The sequence below is a fragment of the Capra hircus genome, chromosome 2 (genome assembly GCF_001704415.2).
Source record: "Capra hircus breed San Clemente chromosome 2, ASM170441v1, whole genome shotgun sequence".
Classification (NCBI taxonomy): Eukaryota; Metazoa; Chordata; class Mammalia; order Artiodactyla; family Bovidae; genus Capra; species Capra hircus.
Genome location: NC_030809.1, coordinates 112580127 through 112598636, shown reverse-complemented (window position 1 = coordinate 112598636; position 18510 = coordinate 112580127). Strand labels below are relative to the sequence as shown.

The window sequence follows — 18510 nt, the reverse complement described above, 5'->3', positions numbered from 1 at the left end:
TCCTCACCCTTTCCCCGTGGCCTCGCCCAGGGCGGTGCAGCTGGAAGAGGGGACCTCCGGGTTGCAGTCATGTACCTCACAGCTCTCTCTGACTCGCCCATCTCCTGAGCTGCCCTGGAACTCTCCTATGAGAACCAGCCAACTTCCCGGAGATGAGCCCTCTGACCAGTGAAATTGCCTTGATGACATTTTCTAGTGTGTGGGTTACACATCCCAAAGAGGAAAATGACCAACTGCCAGATCATGCTCTATAGCGGTTTTGTCAAAGTACAGACTTAAAAAAACCTGACTTTATCAGCATCATGATTTTTTTTTCTTTTTATATGTACTGTTTATAACCATGTCTGTCTGCACTTTAAAAATTAAAATAAAATTGTCTGAGCAAAGCTGACAAGACCAACCATCTAGGTCATATACCCCGAGTATCTAATAATAATTTCCTTCTAGTTCAAGTTTTAAAGAGTTTTTTTTTTAAATCATATTGCCTTTAAACCAGAAGATTTAGATCTCTGAAAGCCAAAGGCATGAACTTGGTTTATAATCTGTCATCTATGTATCTTAAAGTTTTAAGCCCCTTTTCAGGAGGGAGCATCAACACCATCCAAAGATAAGGAGTGATAGATCCTTGCTGCTCAAAAATATGAATCAGCATCATCTGGGAGCTTGTTGGAAATGCAGACGCTCTGAATCAGAGTCTGCATTTTAACAAGAGTGCCAGGTGTTCTGCATACACAGTAAAGTCTGTGAAACACTGGCAAGACCATCATTACATTCCCAGGTATTAAAGGAAAGATTTTAGTAGTTTGTCTGTTTGGAAAAGTGATCTTTAAACAAATGGCATGAAGAGTTAAACCACAGTCCCACTCCTGTCCTGCTTAGATATCAGGGGCTACAACCACAGAGCTACGGTCATTGTGTGGGTACACAAATTGGCTCTCCCAGAAAACGCAGGTTCTGAATTCATTACTCTCATGTCATCAGCCGGGCCACACACTTCATTGCTCTCATTTGGCCGCTGCATCAGGATTGCTGTGCGATGCTCAGAGTATAATCACGCTGTCAATGAACCGTGAATGCAAACTAATAAACATAATTGGAACTGATGCACTCGGGTTGCAATTTCATTTTCCCTTCATACGTTCTCCCAAGTTAGGAAGGTACAGTGGTGGAACGCTGCAATCAACGGCATCCATTCGCTGCATTCATATTGCTAAATGAAGACGCCAGCTCTGTGGGTCCCTAAAGAGATCATAATTCTTTCTGGCCCATGTGGGAGTGCGGCCACAACCAGCCCAGGGAAACACGCTGAGCGTTTCTTGAGGGTTTTCCTGGGACCGCGTGGCATCTTACCATGGTTGAGAACGCTGTCTTCCACCAGGACTTGCCACATGCCCACAGCCTGCGTTCGGGAGTGAACACACGGAGTCTGCTGCAGCATCCAGTCCACTAGCTCGGTCCCCACACAGCACTGTCTGAAGAGTGGCGGGACACAAAGGAGGGGAGGTCACCCACTCGCAGATGAAGGATGGGAGACAGCTTCTGAGAGGAGCCCCTCCTGAAGGGCATGGTGCCCTTCTACCCTTTGGCAAACAAAGCCCCACATGATATGGCCACAGGTTCTCAAACTATTGTACAAACCAATAAGACCACTCAACTCACAGGCAACCGTCTAGGCAAGGCGGGTTAAACATCGAGAGCATCATAAGTTGCAGCCCCAGGGGAGACAGAAGGGTTGCTAGGCAAGAAGCATGATCTGGCAAGTGAATCCCAGGGCCAGAAACTCTAAAGCTGGGCCCAGAAAATTTCAGGGTCAAATGAAGTGTTAGTCTCTCTGTCGTGTCTAACTCTTTTCGACCCTATGAGCTGTACCTTGCCGGGCTCCTCTGAGGATGGAATTCTCCAGGGAAGAATACTGGAGTGGGTAGTCATTCCCTCCTTCAGGGGATGGTCCCGACCCAGGGACTGAACTTGGGTCTATTGCACTGCAGGCAGATTCTTTACCATCTGAGCTACCAGGGAAGTCAAATGAAGGCAGAGCATAATTCTGACTTCTTTCCCCTGAGCTTTGTGAGGAATGAGTTAAGGTTTCTGAGGCCCTAGGAGGTGCTCTGTGACAGGCTCTGGATAAGTGCAAAATTATATACCACTTTCTATTTTCAAGTAATACTACTGAGCTTCCTCAGAGGGGTGTTGGGAGAAACAAGCAATTAGTGATGCAAATCTCTTTGAAAAAAAAGTTCAATGTAATGAACATCAGCACTTCGACAGAGCCTGTCATCTGAAGAGCTCCAAATGCTTTCTGTACAGGCACATACTCATCACTATGACGCCCCTCAGGGGTCAGGTGGTCAGGATGGGCAAACTATTAATATGTGCATTAGTTAGGAAGTACAGAACCACACACATGTTTGGAAAACTTCTGTGGGGAGAGGAGTGTTTGTGGCATGACTATTCAGTGGAGGAAATGGGATGACGTCGTCTGAGGGAGGAACCCTAAGGGACAGAAGCAGCTGGCTGCCCACAGCTGGATCTAGGTCACTGGTGGCCTCACCTCCTGTGCGGAGGATGCCACCATCTCTGAGGCACTGAGGCTGGTTGCAGCCCAGGGAGTTCCTCTCTAGTTGAACCGGAGGGGATTCCTGGTGCTGGTCCATTCTAGGAAGAGCGTAGCCTGGGAGGAGTCATGAGATCCAGCACCAGGTCTGCTACGTATTAGCTGCATGACTGTCTATATCATTTCAAATTTCTGGTTTTTAGTTTTTTTTTTCATCTATAAAAGAAAAGAGGAGGAAAAGATGGCCTCAAAGGCCATGTCCATTTTGAAGATTCTAGGAACTCTGAAATCTATCAGAGATCCTGGGATGTTCTAATCTGGATCTGACCCACCACCCAAGGAAGGTGTCCTGTGAAGGCTATTAGATTTCCAGGATTTACAGACTATTACACATCAGAGCCTCAATGGGCAAAGAGGCACCTAGTTACTCTTCGTCCTGAACTAAATGTATGATCTGTCATGTTCCTCTTCTAATTTGAGAATTTATTAATGGGAAAAGTCATGTAAAAGTATAAAAAAAATCAATTTAATGTGGCTTTTAAGTCAATGATTACTTTTACTAAAAAAAGCACACGGAATTGAGATGATCCCAGGGCTTTGGGGCCCTGGGACAGAGTATAAGGATCTTGTAGTCAGAACAGAGACACACGGTTGTGCCACTTGTAGCTGAGGAATCATGGGTTTCCTCTCGATTAATGACATTTAGTTATTTTAAGCTTCACAGCTGACCTCTGGTGTGGTGATCACTGGGGGTGACACTGCATCTGGGGAGACTTCGACCCCTAACGCTGCTGTGATGCTAGAAGGGGGGAGAAGCAGGAGTGGGGGAGGGGACGAAACTGGAACCAAGATCTGGGGCCAGGCACTCAAAATGTCCTGCAGGAAAAAGAAACCATGCCTCATGGGTCATTATCAACAGATCATTAATTTTCGTCATAGGGTGTGGAATAGACTTAACACCTATGTTTCAGGGGTTTAAAATCTTACTACTATGCAGCAAGAAAGAGATTACGGTTTCTGACTTCTAGTTTCCAATATTTGTCACCAAAGATGACATCTTTAATGGAATTTCCCTAGCGCAAGTCAACACTTGGGAAACCATAATCACATTTTAAATTAAGGAAAATAAATTAAAAAGTAAAAGGTCCTTCAGCTGTATGAGACTTTGAGAGTCACTTGATTAGTTAAAGAGGTTGAGCTCTCTCCCTGAGGCTACAGATAGGTGTTTTAACCTCTACTTCCCTCAAAATTATAGTGGTGTGTAGAAACTATAGACTTAAAAAAAAAAAGCATGAACTTCCAGAGTTGAAGGGAAAGGCTTCCAAATGTAATCATCCAAAATGGTAGCGGGTAAATATTCATATTATAAGGGCAAGAGGAGCAATCTGTCCTTAGAGACAGAACATGTCCCAAGAGGAACATGCTACTGATTAAAATGTTTCTCAAATCCCATCAAATAGAATTCCAGAATTCTATTAAGAAGAGGCCATTCTAAATGTAACAAATAGGGCTTTCCCTAGTGGTCCAGCAGGGAAGACTCTGCGCTTCCAATGGAGTGGGCGTGCGTTCAATCCCTGGTCGGGGAACTAAGATGCTACATGCCCGGCAGCACGGCCAACAAATTAAAAAAAAAAATAAATGTAACAAATCATTTTGGTCTTATAAACATATTCATGACAAATGCAAGCAGAAGAGTGTTAGTTTGCATGGAAAGCAGAAAAAGTGATCCTAAGAGGAAGAATTTGCAATTCATTTCCAGCTTTCCTTTGCAATAGACTAGATTTGAGGCAATATACTCACTGTAGGGTGAGTCAGGAATAATTTTATAGGTTCTAGCATGGTTGACAACCGCTAGAAAGATATATATCCTTTGTGGTAACTTTAAAATTTGTATTCTAGCTTTCCACTGTCTTATGAATTTGGTTCATGTGAATCAAATAGGTTTTGACTCACGCTAAGTCTAATGGGTTCTGAGATCATGTCTAGGCTAAATGAGAAAGAGGGCCCTACAATTGCTGAAAGAGGACTGTGAGTCTGAATCATAGGTGCAGGGAGAGAGAGTGAAGGCTTATGTGCCATAAACAGGCCATTCTAGTTCCTGAATCCTTTTTGAATTGATAAAATCAAGTTCAAGGTGAGACATGAATCCTTCATTGACGCACTATGGTTCAGCCATCTCAGAAGGTCAACTAAATCACGTGGCCCCAGTCTTTATCATTTCTTAACTCCAGTGGCAGCCATAATGAGTCTTTACTCTGTACGATTAGAGGTGTGAAAGAGTTGACTGTCTTACTATATCCATACTACAATGAAATCCTACATTAGAAAGTAAATTACGTATAAGGGCATTTTGTATTATTTTCCCTCCTGTATCCTTAGGGTTTGAAACACAATAATGCTTGATGCCCAGTAGGTACTTAACAAATGTGTAGAATGAATGAAAGAAACTTAGAAGTCAATCAACCTTGGTTTAAATCCTGGCTCTGCCACTCACTGGATTTGTGACTTGATCAAGGAAAACTATTTAATCTCTCTGAGTCTCAGATTCATCATCTGAAAAATGGCCCAGTATCTACCCTATAGGTTGTGATGAGGATGAAATGAGATAATGTATGGAGAGTGGTCTTTCTTGTTCAGGGCTTCAAGTATAAACGAACACTCAGTAAATGTTAGTTGAATCTCATCTAAATCTAGTAGTTTTCCTAAATATACTGGCAAACAGAAATAAAAGTTTTCTTTTTGTTGTTCACATTTAAACCAATGTCTAAGCAAATTAGTTTAGGAGTAATTCCTGGGAATATCAAGGCTAATTAGAGTTAAGTGAGGATCCAAGGTAAGCTCAGAAATTCTAAAACCTGGAGGATTATAAAACGTGCTGCCTGTCGATGGAAAACAGGGAAACGTGAGTTTGTTGTAATTTCACTATTCATATCACACATACCTGTATGTCTTTAGGTGGTATTTTCTGTCTCTTATCATGTGAGGTGCTCGAGAGAGAATGGCGTTTCGTAAAATTTTTCCAGCCCTGAGGATCTTCTCTGAAGGAACCTGAATTTTCATCAAGTGAGAGGAGGGGGAAAAAAAAGGAGGAGAGATTATAGATGGAAAACAAACGAGATAAATCTTTAAATCACTTTTCAATCTGACTCTGTGCTTGAAAAATACAATTCATTCACACATATGCATTGTTCACTTGTGTGACATGTCACTGTTTTATACTGAGAACCGAGACACACTGATATGTATTGTTTCTAGAAAGTGTATTTGCAGTTTCCTGATGTGCTGCTCTGATATATGAACCACTTCTCATAGTTACTTAAGAAACTAGCTCTGATGGCTCATCAACCCACCTACATCCCATTACCTTGGTAATGGTGTTAGCAGGACGAAGAGGAACGTGAGGTTCAATGAGAGGTGTCTGAAAAATAAAATGTTAAGGCAAAAGAAAATTAAACAAAAGTTCACTAAAGAAAATTATGGGTTGGGGATAATAAGAAACATCTATTTTTATAAAACTCAAAATAGAATTAAAAAAACAAGAGATAAAATCTGCCTAGAGAACTTGAATGCACAGGCATTCAAAGGGCAAGGTTAGACCACTCTATTTGCCAAAATTTAAATATAAATTATTAAAAATAAAAAAAACCAAACAGGAATGATTAGATGTTTGTAGGCTTAATGAGAAGGGAATCAAGATCTACTCAAAGCATAACAAACATCAGGGCAGAAGAAAAAGCAAAACAAGATAAACATGAAAAGAGATTAAAATGATCTATCTCAGAGGACAGGGAGATAGGATTGTTTAAGAATGGAAATGAATGATTTCATCCTCTCTCACGCAGTTAAGATTCTTTTCCTGAAATCTGTATTTTTAGAAAGTTTTAATTTTTAAATGATGCTTCTTGATGGTTTAACACACTCACATTCCTTGAACCCACTGGGGCAGCTAGACTACCATCTCTTCCATTTGCAAAATGGTATACAAAGTTTTCAAGGTTCTGTGACTGTCAGAACAGCTCTAGGATTTAGAGAAAGCGCTTATAATTATTCACATTCTTCAGATGAAGGTGCTGAATTGAAATTTCAGGGAAACGACTTGCTATACAGCTACACAGCTGAGTCCCCTAGTCCTGCTTAATCTTCTTTGCTCTCTTTTTCTGAAATATCTGGTAATGGTGTTTCCCAAACAGAGGAGAAAGACACATTCCATCAAAGACTGTTAGAACCATCAATACAATGCTATTTATGCTACTTCCAAAAGGTAAGAAGATTTACGTACAAGATTATTGTGGGCAGAATAATAGCCCTCAATGATGTTCATGTCCTTATCCTCAGAACCTATGAATATATTAGATTACATGGCAAAAGGGACTCTGTGGATGTGATTAAGTTAAGGCTCAAAATAAGATTATCCTGATGTTTCTAGGTAGGTCCAATGTAATTGTAAGGTCCTTAGAAGATGGACAAGGGAGGCAGAAGAGTTAGAACTGGAGAGATAATAGGGAGAGTAGGCTCAGCCTGATTTTGCTGGCTCTGCTGGTGGAGGTGGCCATGTGCCAAGGAACAAGGGCAACCTCTGGAACATGGAAAAGGCAAAACAATGTATAATCATGAGCTTCCTCTGGATGCTGCAGAAGGAATGGGCCTGGTTTTAGCCCAGAGACTAATTTCAGACTTCTAAACTATAGCACCATAAGGTTACTCATTTCTGTTTTTTTAAGCTTGTGGCAATTTGTTACAGCAGCCACAGAAAAATAACAGATTATTATACTTTACACTAATCACCCTTACTTTTTGCAAATAGAAGCCATGACACTGAAAATAAATTAGTAGGTTTTTCCTTTGTCCCAATTAAAAAATATAATCAATGGGGAAAATAAAAATCAATATTAATTTTAAATATGTACATAAACATATTCATGTCATGCATGTATAAACATACACCTTTTTTATCAACAGTAAATTCCAAATGAGCTGCTGCTTTTAATATTACAACAGAATTAGGAAAAAAAGGGAAAAGAATCCTATGTTTTAAGAAAACCACAGATGAGAAAGAAAGATTTGCTTACAATGAAATTACTCTGAATTTAAACATTTTCATCACCTTGCTGGCATCTAGTAGACATTTTTTCCCTCTTGAAATCACTAGAGAACAAATGTCAAACAATGTTATAGTATTTTAGCAGCATTCTGTGTGCAACCAGCATAGACCAAGGAATGTCAATCTGGTCCAATTCAACAGCAGCTTTGAACAGAGCCGACTTTGTTCTGACATAGCCCACAGTCTTTTATGGAAGACCTTTCATAGGAAAGGGATCATGAGCTCAGAGTCCCGTGTTTGTACCACCTCCTCAAAAAAGACAGGAGAGAATTCTGTGATGCCAAATCACCTGGAAACATGTTCAAAAGTGGGAGACCAGCATGTATGAGGGCCCTGGAAATGTGTGCAATCAAAACTCTTGATTATTTCTGAGCTGTGAGTTTCCAGTATTCCTGTATCTTGTCTCTTTACATTACATAGGTTGGTATATGTCTAGGTTATACATGCCTGGTTATATACCCAGACTGTAGAAGCCTCTGGTTTTTCTTGAAAATAATAGCAGAAACCCATTTCTTCTTCCTGTCTTGAAAGAGAAGTGCAGGTATATGTGGTCTAGAGTAGACAGGTATAGGATAAGCTTCTTTTCTATGGGGGAAAAAAAACCCTATTTTTTCTTTGCAGTGGTCTTTGAGAGGCTGGCTGAGCCAGAGGTCAAGAAGATGCCCATGCTCGAGAGTTAATGATGAGTGTTTATTCTTTGGTAGGCACTATGAAACATTATTTGAAGACTGCATCTTTTTGTTTCTATAGAAATGACTACATATAAACAAAATGCTAGCAAGTAGTCCCTAGGTAATCTATTTGGTTGGACAGTTCCCTTTTTGCTTTCCTGGAACACTGAAAAGAAACTACTACCAAAGCTGGGGAAACATCGGACTTCAACCAATATTGTTCCTTTGATTTGCAACTTCTAACAGGGCAAAACATACACAAGATTTCCTTTTAGCAAGCTAATCTTAGTGCCAGTTCCAGGACCAAGAGGCTGTTTAATCTGTTGAAAGGCAGCTTTCTCAGAACCTTCCCTGGCTCAGAGGTTTCAGGTTTGGAGGCAACATAATGAATAGATGCTTTGAGAAGGGGAATAGTCTCTTTATTTGAATTAAACCTCCAAGGAACAAATGCAGCATGAAAGCAGAGAAAGTTTTATTTGGGTGGTAGGGGGAGATAAAAACTCGTTTTTGAAAGGGACTCTGTATTCACTTAGGCAAGCCTCTAGGTCCTAAGAGCTATGTTGGTGCCTAGCAGCTGTGTGCTGTGAGGTAGGGGGCATTTGTGACAGGTAGGCTGGGTCCCTGGGGCACAAGGTCACTGCCAATGCCTGTTCAGGAGTCCCTTACACAGTGACTGTGACTTTATTGCTTTTGTATCTGCGTACTCTGTTTCCTTGTTAGTTTCCCTTCACTTTCAAGTAAAGTTTTTATTTTTGAGAATTTCATTTTTGTGTGCATGCTAAGTCTCTTCAGTCATGTCCGACTTTGTGACCCTACGGACTGTAGCCCGCCAGGCTCCTCTGTCCATGGGATTCTTCAGGCACGAATGCTGGAGTGGGCTGCCATGCCCTCCTCTAGGGGATATCCCTGACCCAGGGATGGAACCTGGAATCTCTTACATCTACTTGAATTGGCAGGTGGGTTCTATAGCACTGGGAAGCCCTCACTTTAGCTGAGCTTTAGCAAAATGAGGACAGGAATTTCAGTTTATAAATGATGAAGGACAACAGGAGAGGGAATGAAGTAGGAATGTGGAGATTAGTGAGAGTCCAAACAAGAAAAGCAGCCCCAAAAGCAGGATCAAGGATTTCCCGTGTCAGCCTTTTACACGGGTTATCTTCTTATTACACCCATATTTTATTGACAGAATGAAGGCCAGCAACATAATGGGCCTGAGCTCACACAGCTAACACCTGGAAGAGCTGGGAGGTGAATCCATGTCAGTTTTATCACAGTGTCTACGCTGCAGGAATCCACGCCACCTGCTCTTTCCTCCTACAGACATCATGGCTCACACTGTGGGAGAGATAATATTCTGTTGAATTAAAGTTCACTGAGAAAAATGCTTCTACGCCCTTCTTGGTTGTCAGGAATCAGACTCAATCTTATGTATTTCCAGAAATGAGTGTTCACAACGTCCCACTGAGATGACACGTTAGCATCATGTACCATGCTTGGTCTGAACTGACTTTTTAAAAAGCAACTTTGTGAAAATGAAACATTTGGCATCTAGGAACTGCCCTTCTAGGGCTGAGACAAATATATAAGGAACACAGGTAGCAGTCAAAGTCCAAGCAGGTAAACAGAGAGCAGTCTATTTCTGTGGAGGGAATTTAACCCTAGGAACTAGCTTCACAGGTGGTGGAAGAGCTAAGAAGCTAAAGAGACGATGAGGAAGTCACCTGGATGCTAGCCAAGCAGGTAGCCCTCAGGAGTGGGGACAGAAGGAGGAGGAAGCATTACTAGAGCCAAAGTCAGATGTCTGGTGGGAGCTGGATCTCCGAGGGTCGTCCCTTCCTAGAGGACCCGGCACACGAGCGCAAGACTGTCCCGCATTCAATCTCCCTCTAACCATAAACCAGAGAAATAAGGGAAAGAATTTCATTTTATAAATGATTAAACAGAAGACAGAAAGGAGGAGCCTGTTGAGATGATAAAAGCTAGAGAACCAAGCCTAAAGGCAAAACCAAGGACCTGTAGAGGTCAGCCTCCCTGTGATGCACAATGGAGCATAGAGAGGGCAAAGTATTGCTTAAAGGACAAACAGCCCAGGACCCCCACAGAGGGTGTTTGCTGTGACCACAGAGTGGGCTTAGGGCTGCCCCCTGTTCCACTCCAGCTCTCTCACCCTCTCTTACCCCATATATTCCCAGCCACACTTCCTGTTGGGCTCCGGCAAGGAAGTTGGACAGTGGGTAGCACAGAGTGGACCTTCACTGATGCTTCCTGGGCTGGTTCCCAGGACTGCTCTATAGTTTGATTTAAAGCCAGAAAATGTATATCACAAATGAACCCTAGAAGAAACAGACCCCCTCTCCCATTAAATGTCATACATTTTAATACATCAATCATGTTCTGAGGACAAAAATTCTTCCTCCCTACCTGAGTATGAAAGAATCCGAATTGGGCTGTGAAAACATGATCCTCAAAAGCTAGGCAGAGAGGACAGATAAAGGCAGAGGTATTCAGCTTTCTCTCTGTTTTTCTTGGCTTTCTCCCCTGAAGACTTCCCTCAGGAGTGACCGTAATTGGTTTTCGTTTGTTTCTGGAGAGGAGATGCATTCTAGTGCTTTTTATTATGTTTATATTACTACTGAAAAGGAGAGGCAGTAAGGGAAAATATTCCTTTTGGCACCAGAGCCAATTCAGAAATACTAATCAGGTGATGAAAATACGAATTTAGCCTCTATTACAAGATGCACAATAACTCCCCAGTAGATCATAATGAGGTATAAGGCACTGTAATAGGCCTCATGAAAAACCACATTCAGGCCCTTTTCAAAGGGTGTAATTCTTTTTACTCCAGTATTTGCTCATAGAAGCCTTTTGCAAGGCACAGCATTTTAAGCCAAGAGATAAGAATAACAAGGTAGATTGGGACACAAAGCTCATGGCAGAAGTCTGGCAACCCAGTGTAATAAAAAGTCATATAAGCCCACATCCAATTCACGTATTTAATGAAGGCATATTGTGTGCAGAGCAATGTGCTCGGCTAAAGGACAGACTCTGATAAAGTACCTGGTCTAAATGTGCCCTAGATCTTTGGGGGAAAGTAGAACTTTTTATGAGTTAAACAATTATTGAGAATCTGAGTCAATGAATAAATGGATTTTAAATTCATCTCTTCTCAGTTCAGGTGAGAAAATCTTTAGGAAGTAAGAAGAAACATATTTAATTTTTTTTAGTGAAAATGATATGCTTTTTAGGAGTTACATTCCTTTATTTTGGCATTATGGGAAAATACAACTGAAGTCTTAGAAATGTAGGTCTCTAAATTGCAGCAAGATACTCTATGACCCACCTCCTAGATTAATGGAAATAAAAACAAAAATAAACAAGTGGGACCTAATAAAACTTAAAAGTTTTTGCACAGCAAAGGAAATTATAAACAAGATGAAAAGACAACCCTCAGAATGGTCTCCCATTTTCTCAGTTATTTTCTCAAATAATTGCAAACGAAGCAACTGACAAAGGGTTAATCTCCAAAATATATAAGACACTCATATAGCTCAATATCAGAAAAAAATCTAATCAAAATAGGCAGAAGACCTAAACAGACTTTTCTCCAAAGAAAACATACAGATGGCCAATAGACATATGAAAAGATGCTCAACACGTTCACTATCAGAGAAATGGAAATCAAAACTACAATGAGGTATCACCTCACACCAATCAGAACTACCATCATCAAAAAAATCATAAAAAATAATAAAAGCTGGAGGGGACATAGAGAAAAAGGAACCCTCCTGCTCTGTTGGTGGGAAAGTAAATGGTAATAGCCATTATGGAAAACAGTGTGGAGATTCCTTACAAACCTAGGAATAAATATATCACATGAGCCAGCAATCCCATTACTGGGCATATACCCTGAGAAAATCACAGCTCTAAAAGGGACATGTACCATAATAGTCATCGCAGCAATATTTACAATAGCCAAGACATGGAAGCAACCTAGAGATCCATTGACAGATGAATGCATAGAAAAGTTGCGGTACGTTTATACAATGGAATATTACTCAGCCATAAAAAGGAACAAATTTGAGTCAGTTGTCGTGAGGCAGATGAACCTACAGCCTCTTGTACAGAGTAAAGTAAGTCAGAAAGGGAAAAACAAGTATCGTATATTACTGCATACATATGGAATCTAGAAAAGTGGTACTCATGAACCTAGTAAAGAATGGACTTGGAGACAGAGTAGGGGAAGGTGAGGATGGGACAAACTGAGAAAGTTGCACCAACATATATACACTCTCATGTGTAAAATCAGGCTTCCCTAGTAGCTCAGAAGGTAAAGAGTCATCTGAGTTTGATCCCTGGGTCAGAAGATCCCCTGGAGAACAGAAGAGCTACCCACTCCAGTATTCTTGCCTGGAGAATCCCATGGACAGAGGAGCCTAGCAGGCTACAGTCTATGGGGTCACAAAGAGTTGGGTACAACTGAGCGATGAACACTTTCACATGTGTTAAATAGAAGGAAGATGCTAAATAACACAGCAGCCCAGCCTGGTGCTCTCTGATGACCTAGAGCTGGGGGATGTGGAGAGGAGAGGGAGGCTCAGGAAAGAAGGGATATATATAATTATGACTAAATATAATTGTCGTATGGCAGAAACTAACACAAAATTGTAAAGCAATTTTTGACCAATTAAAAATAAATAAAAAAGAAATGTATGTCTCACAATAATTATGATGAGTACCATTTTTTGGTTGACCAGATGAAATTAAAAGAACTAAATCAGACTCATACCGATGTCATCACTTTGAAATAACTCTGTAAGTTTCCCATTTGTTAAACAAGGGAAAATTCATCTGTAGACCTCTTTGGCATCTATCAATGGGTTTTGTTGTTTTTTGATTGTTGTCGTTTTTAAGTTTTTCCTAATTCAAAATTGACTTGTAGATTTCCAGTTTCAGCTTCAACTTGTAAAAACGGTCACTTCTGCTGTTACAAGAAAAAGCTGAACAAGTAAAAATAACAACTTCTTTCAGGTTCATCAGAGAACTGACTGTCAAGAAAACTGTCACCCTGAAATCTGGCAAAATAGGAGAATCCAGTCATGGCTGACATTCGTCTGCCTGGATTGGGAGCCACATACAAGTAGGAATACTTAAACAGTGTTAAATTAATTAAACCAGGAGGCTACTAGATTGACGTGGTTCTAATGCTTAGAGGCCTGTGTAAGCAACCCAAAATCTCAGCGTGTACGCCTCAGGGTTCTAAGGTTGAAACTCAAGGACAACCAACCATAGCCAAGCAGGCTTTACACTTGGCCAATCAGTAATTTCCTAATTTTGGCTTCCTTTTCTCTATAAAATTACTCCTCAAGCTTCCACTGGTGGCGTCCTCCTAACCATTTCCAGTTTGGTGATGCCAGATTTGAATCAATTTTTGCTCAAATAAACTCTTAACATTTTTATTATGCCTCAGTTTATCTTTTAATTATGGTAATTTTAATGAAACTTGATGGAGGTTGAATGGGGAGTAGCTTGAGACTGAGAAACTTCTGGGGGGTGATCTTAGGTGGGGCCCACAAGTTTGTGGGTTTTACCCTTAAGAACACCACAAGGGTCTTATGGTGACAATTCTCATGACTCTGGCAGGGGGAGGAGAAGAGTGAGCATTATGATATATATCCAAATAAATAGAACATAGCCAAGCCTACTCTCCAAGGACTTTGAGAGTTTATCCTACCTGGGGATAGGGCATTTCTTTGTCTCTAGCCTCCTCCAGCCTTTCTGTCTCACCTAAGGGAAGAAAAAGCAGCTAAGAAACAGTTGTGAAAGTCCCATTGCAGGGACACAGGCCTACCAAATGACTGAGATTTAACCATAAGATTATAGGACTGCCCTTCCCACAAATGCCCCTCACCATGCCAATATCACACAGTGGATTATAGCTGAAAGAGATTTCTATCCAGACTCTATCTCAGGAGGAGATCTTAGGGAAGCCCGAACACAGCAGAGAACACTGAAACAAGGACATTAGAGGAATCAGAAGACTCTGGAATCTATATGGCTATAGCAGATATTAAACACAGCCCAACTCCCAGCCAGATTAACATAAAACCTCACTCTGAAGCTTATTTATCTCAGTTTCTATTACCCAATACATCATGCCTGGCTTTCAACCAAAAATTACAAGGCATGCTAGAAGTCAAGGAAAAAGAATCTGAAGAGAGAAAATAAACATCAGAGCCAGACTCAGACATGACACAAATTCTGGGATTGTAAGAGGGGAAATTCAAATGAACTGTGGTTAACATGTTAACTATGGAGCAGTATTCCATTAATAATACTAATAAAAAGTAGGCAATATGCAAAAATACATTGTGTAACATAAGCAGAGAAAGCAAAACTTAAAGAAACATCTTCCTTCCTTCTCCTTCCTCCATAGACCAGCCTCAGAGAAGGAAGAGCAGAAGGCAGATGGGAATTGGAGAAGGCAGGCCATACACCTAACAGTGCTGGAGCCACCAGCCCAGCCTCTTTAGAGATTCAACCCCACCAAAATCTAAGAGTTCAAAAAACTGGACCTAGCAAGGTACCGTGGAGATTCACAAACCTATTCTACAGTTGATATAGACAAGCAAAACACTCAGAATAGCCAACACATTTTTGAAGGAGCAGAACAAAGTTGCACTGATGCTACTCCACTGTAAGACTTACTATAAAGCTGCTGGAGCCAAACAGCATGCTATCAGCAGAAGACAGATATTGAGTTGGCCAAAAAGTTCATTCAGGTTTTTCTGTACAATGTTATGGAAAAACCCAAACTTTTTTGCCAGCCCTATAGATCAACAGAACAGAAAGCCTAGAAATACACCTACATAAATACAGTCAATTGATCTTTGACAAAGGAGCAAAGACAAAACAATGGAGCAAAGATAGTCTTTTCAATAATGGTGCCAGGACCACTGATGTCCACATGTTAAAACAAATGAATCTGGACACAGATATTATATTTTTCACAAAAAGTAACTCAAAATAAACATAAATTAACATAAAATACAAAGCTAAAATAAAACTCCTAGAAGGTAACATAGGAGAACACCTACATGGCCTTGGATATGGCAATGACCCTTTTTGTTGAGGTTGGGTCAGCCAATCTAGAGTGTCTATCATCTATTGATTATTTTCTATATACTAGACAGATCACCCAAGGATCCTACAATGGAGGACAGTGAGAGAGTAAGTGGGTGCCTCAGTGCTGTGAACAGGGGGACAGGATTGAAGCCCAAGACTGTCTGCTCTCAGAGCACCTGTCTTCCCACCATGCCCTGGGATCTCTAGGTTACCAGTTTATCATGAAAGGAGATAACTCAGGAATAGCCAGGCAAAAAAGATACATAGCGCAAGGTATGAGGGAAGTGGCAAAGAGTTTCCATACCCTCTCTGGGTGCAGCACTGTCCTGGAATCTCTATGCGTTCACTAACCTGGAAGTCTGGCAATGACTTTTTAGATACAATACCAAACGCATATAAGCCATGAAAGAAATAACTGATAAACTGAACTTTCATTAAAACAAAAATCTTCTGCTCTGTGAAAGACAATGTCAAGAGAATCAGAAAGCAAGCCACAGACTGGGAGAAAATATTTTCCAAAAACACCTATCATAAAAGACTGTCACCCAAATTATATAAAGAACTCTCAACCCTGAAATAGAAAACAAGCTGTTTAAAAAAGTAGACTACAGGCCTTAACACACACCTCACCAAAGAAGGTATACAGATGGTCACCAAAGAAGGTATACAGATGGCAAATGAAAAGATGCTCCCCATCACATGTTACTAGGGAAATGTAAATTAAAACAAAAAGATACCACGCTTCCCTGGTAGCTCAGATGGTAAAGCGTCTGCTTACAGTGCGGGAAATCTGGGTTCAGTCCCTGGATCGGGAAGATCCCCTGGAGAAGGGAATGGCAACCCACTCCAGTATTCATGCCTGGAAAATCCCATGGACCAAGGAGCCTGGTGGGCTACAGTCCATGGGGTCTCAAAGAGTCAGACATGACTGAGTGACTTCACTTCACTTCACACACCTATTAGAATGGCCAAAATCTGGAACACTGACAAGCCCAAATGCTGACAAGTTTGTACAGCAACAGGGACCCTCATTCACTGTTGATGGGAATGCAAAATTCTGTAGCCACTTTGGAAGACAGTTTGGCAGTTCCTTACAAAACTAAATATGCTCTTATCACATACGATTTAGCTATCAAACTCCTTGGTATTCACCCAAATAAGTTGAAAGCATATGTCCACATAAAACCCTGCATGCAGTATGGATAGCAGTTTTATTCATAACTGCCGAAACTTAGAAGCAACCAAGATGTCCTTCAGTAGGTGAATGTATCAATAAACTGTGGTGCATCTTTATTCAACACAAAAGGAAATAAATTACCCAGCCATGAAAAGACAGGAGGAGTGCATATTTCTAAGTGAAAGAGGTCAATCTGAAAAGGCTACAAAATATGAGTCCATTAGATTGGACAAAACAGGAAAAACTTAGGCAACACTAAGGAAGCAATGAAAAGATGAGTAGCTGTTAGGGGTTGGGTGCACGGATGAATAGGCAGAGCACAGAGGATTTTTAGAGCAGTGAAAATACGCCGTATGATATCACGGTGACGAATGTATGTCATTATATATTCGTCCAAAGCCAGGGTGAATATTAATGTGAGCTGTGGACTTCGGGTGATAATGATGTGTCAGTGTAGGTTCATCAGTTGTAACAAAAGCGTCCTCTGGTGGGAAATGCTAATAGGGGCTGATATGCATGTGCAGGGGCAGAGGGTATAGGGACACCTCCGTGCCTTCCCCGCAATTTTGCTGTGAATCTCAAGCTGCTCTAAAAAAAAGCCTTAATTTAAAAATGGACATGACTAATCCTTAATAAATGAAGTAATATTTTTTAGGGCCTAAAGTGACAAAAAATTTATGGATTAAGACTGAATGTTGTTATGGTTGCTAAGTACCAATGGGAAAGAACATATTCAACTCAACACAGTTAAGAGTGATTACTTAGGAGATGGGATTATTTCAACCATAATTTTCATGTGTATATATCACTGAGTTGAGACTCCTCAGTCTAGCCAAATAAATAAACATGTTCATATTTTTTTTAATTGTGGTAACTGAAGTCTCTTGAGAGTCCCTTGGACTGCAAAGGAGATCCAACCAGTCCATTCTAAAGGAGATCAGTCCTGGGTGTTCTTTGGAAGGACTGATGCTGAGGCTGAAACTCCAGTACTTTGGCCACCTGATGCGAAGAGCTGACTCACTGGAAAAGAGTCAGCTGATGCTGGCATGGTTTGGGGGCAGGAGGAGAAGGGGACAACAGAGGATGAGATGGCTAGATGGGATCACTGACTCAATGGACATGAGTTTGGGTGAACTCTGGGAGTTGGTGATGGACAGGGAGGCCTGGTGTGCTGCAATTCATGGGGTCACAAAGAGTCGGACACGACTGAGCGACTGAACTGAACTGAACTGAAGTCTGTAGTTTAGTCTCACTATAGTTTAGTCTCTGAGTCTGACTATTTGGCCAGGCTTACAGAGCAGAAGAAACTTCAGTGTACTAAAGGCTGCTTGGTGAGTCCATAACCCTGGAACAAAGAGGTCACGACAAGAAAAGTGCTGCCCAGATGCTTCGGCTGAGTGGGCCGGCAGGACTATTCTTTAGCAGGTGCTAGCAAATGGTTCGAGTTCCTCCCCAGCATTTCCTAATGCGATGCTGGAAGATGGTATGTTTGTAGGATGAGCAAGCCTTATTCTACAGTAAAGATTGCCTCTGATTTCATCTGGTGGATAAAATCCTGTTAGATACTAATCTTTCTTCTAATATATGGATCTTCTGAGCATTCACTTCCTAGGAGGCATGTCTACATATCTACTAGACATGCCTAAAAGCCAGATATTTGGTGGCAAAAACTAAAACTTTAATTTTTTGGAGAGGCACTCATTCTTAACAGTTGGAATATTTTCTTTAAGTTCTTACACAAAGTGGTTCATTTTTTCCTTATAAATTGGCCGGATTAGGCACAGATTTTCTCTTCATGGTCATATAAACATATTACTATTAAATTTTCATTTCAGTTATAGGAGCTAAAAGATGCAAAATAAGCCAACCATATTATTCCACACAG

General features: G+C 41.0%; 1 protein-coding gene across 5 annotated transcripts in view; it reads right to left on the bottom strand.

Annotated features, from left to right (window-relative positions):
* The window catches only part of RAPGEF4 (Rap guanine nucleotide exchange factor 4), a 329561-nt gene that overhangs the window by 86879 nt on the left and 224172 nt on the right, over positions 1-18510 (bottom strand). For 4 of the 5 annotated variants that reach the window (XM_018064697.1, XM_013968813.2, XM_005675953.3 and 1 more), the window contains 3 exons: positions 5919-5972; positions 5496-5602; positions 1351-1472 (listed from right to left, as the gene is read on the bottom strand). In XM_018064697.1, the coding sequence (XP_017920186.1) occupies positions 1351-1472; positions 5496-5602; positions 5919-5972 (283 nt within the window). The remainder of the gene's footprint in view (positions 1-1350; positions 1473-5495; positions 5603-5918; positions 5973-18510) is intronic. The other variant, XM_018064706.1, reaches the window with a different exon arrangement.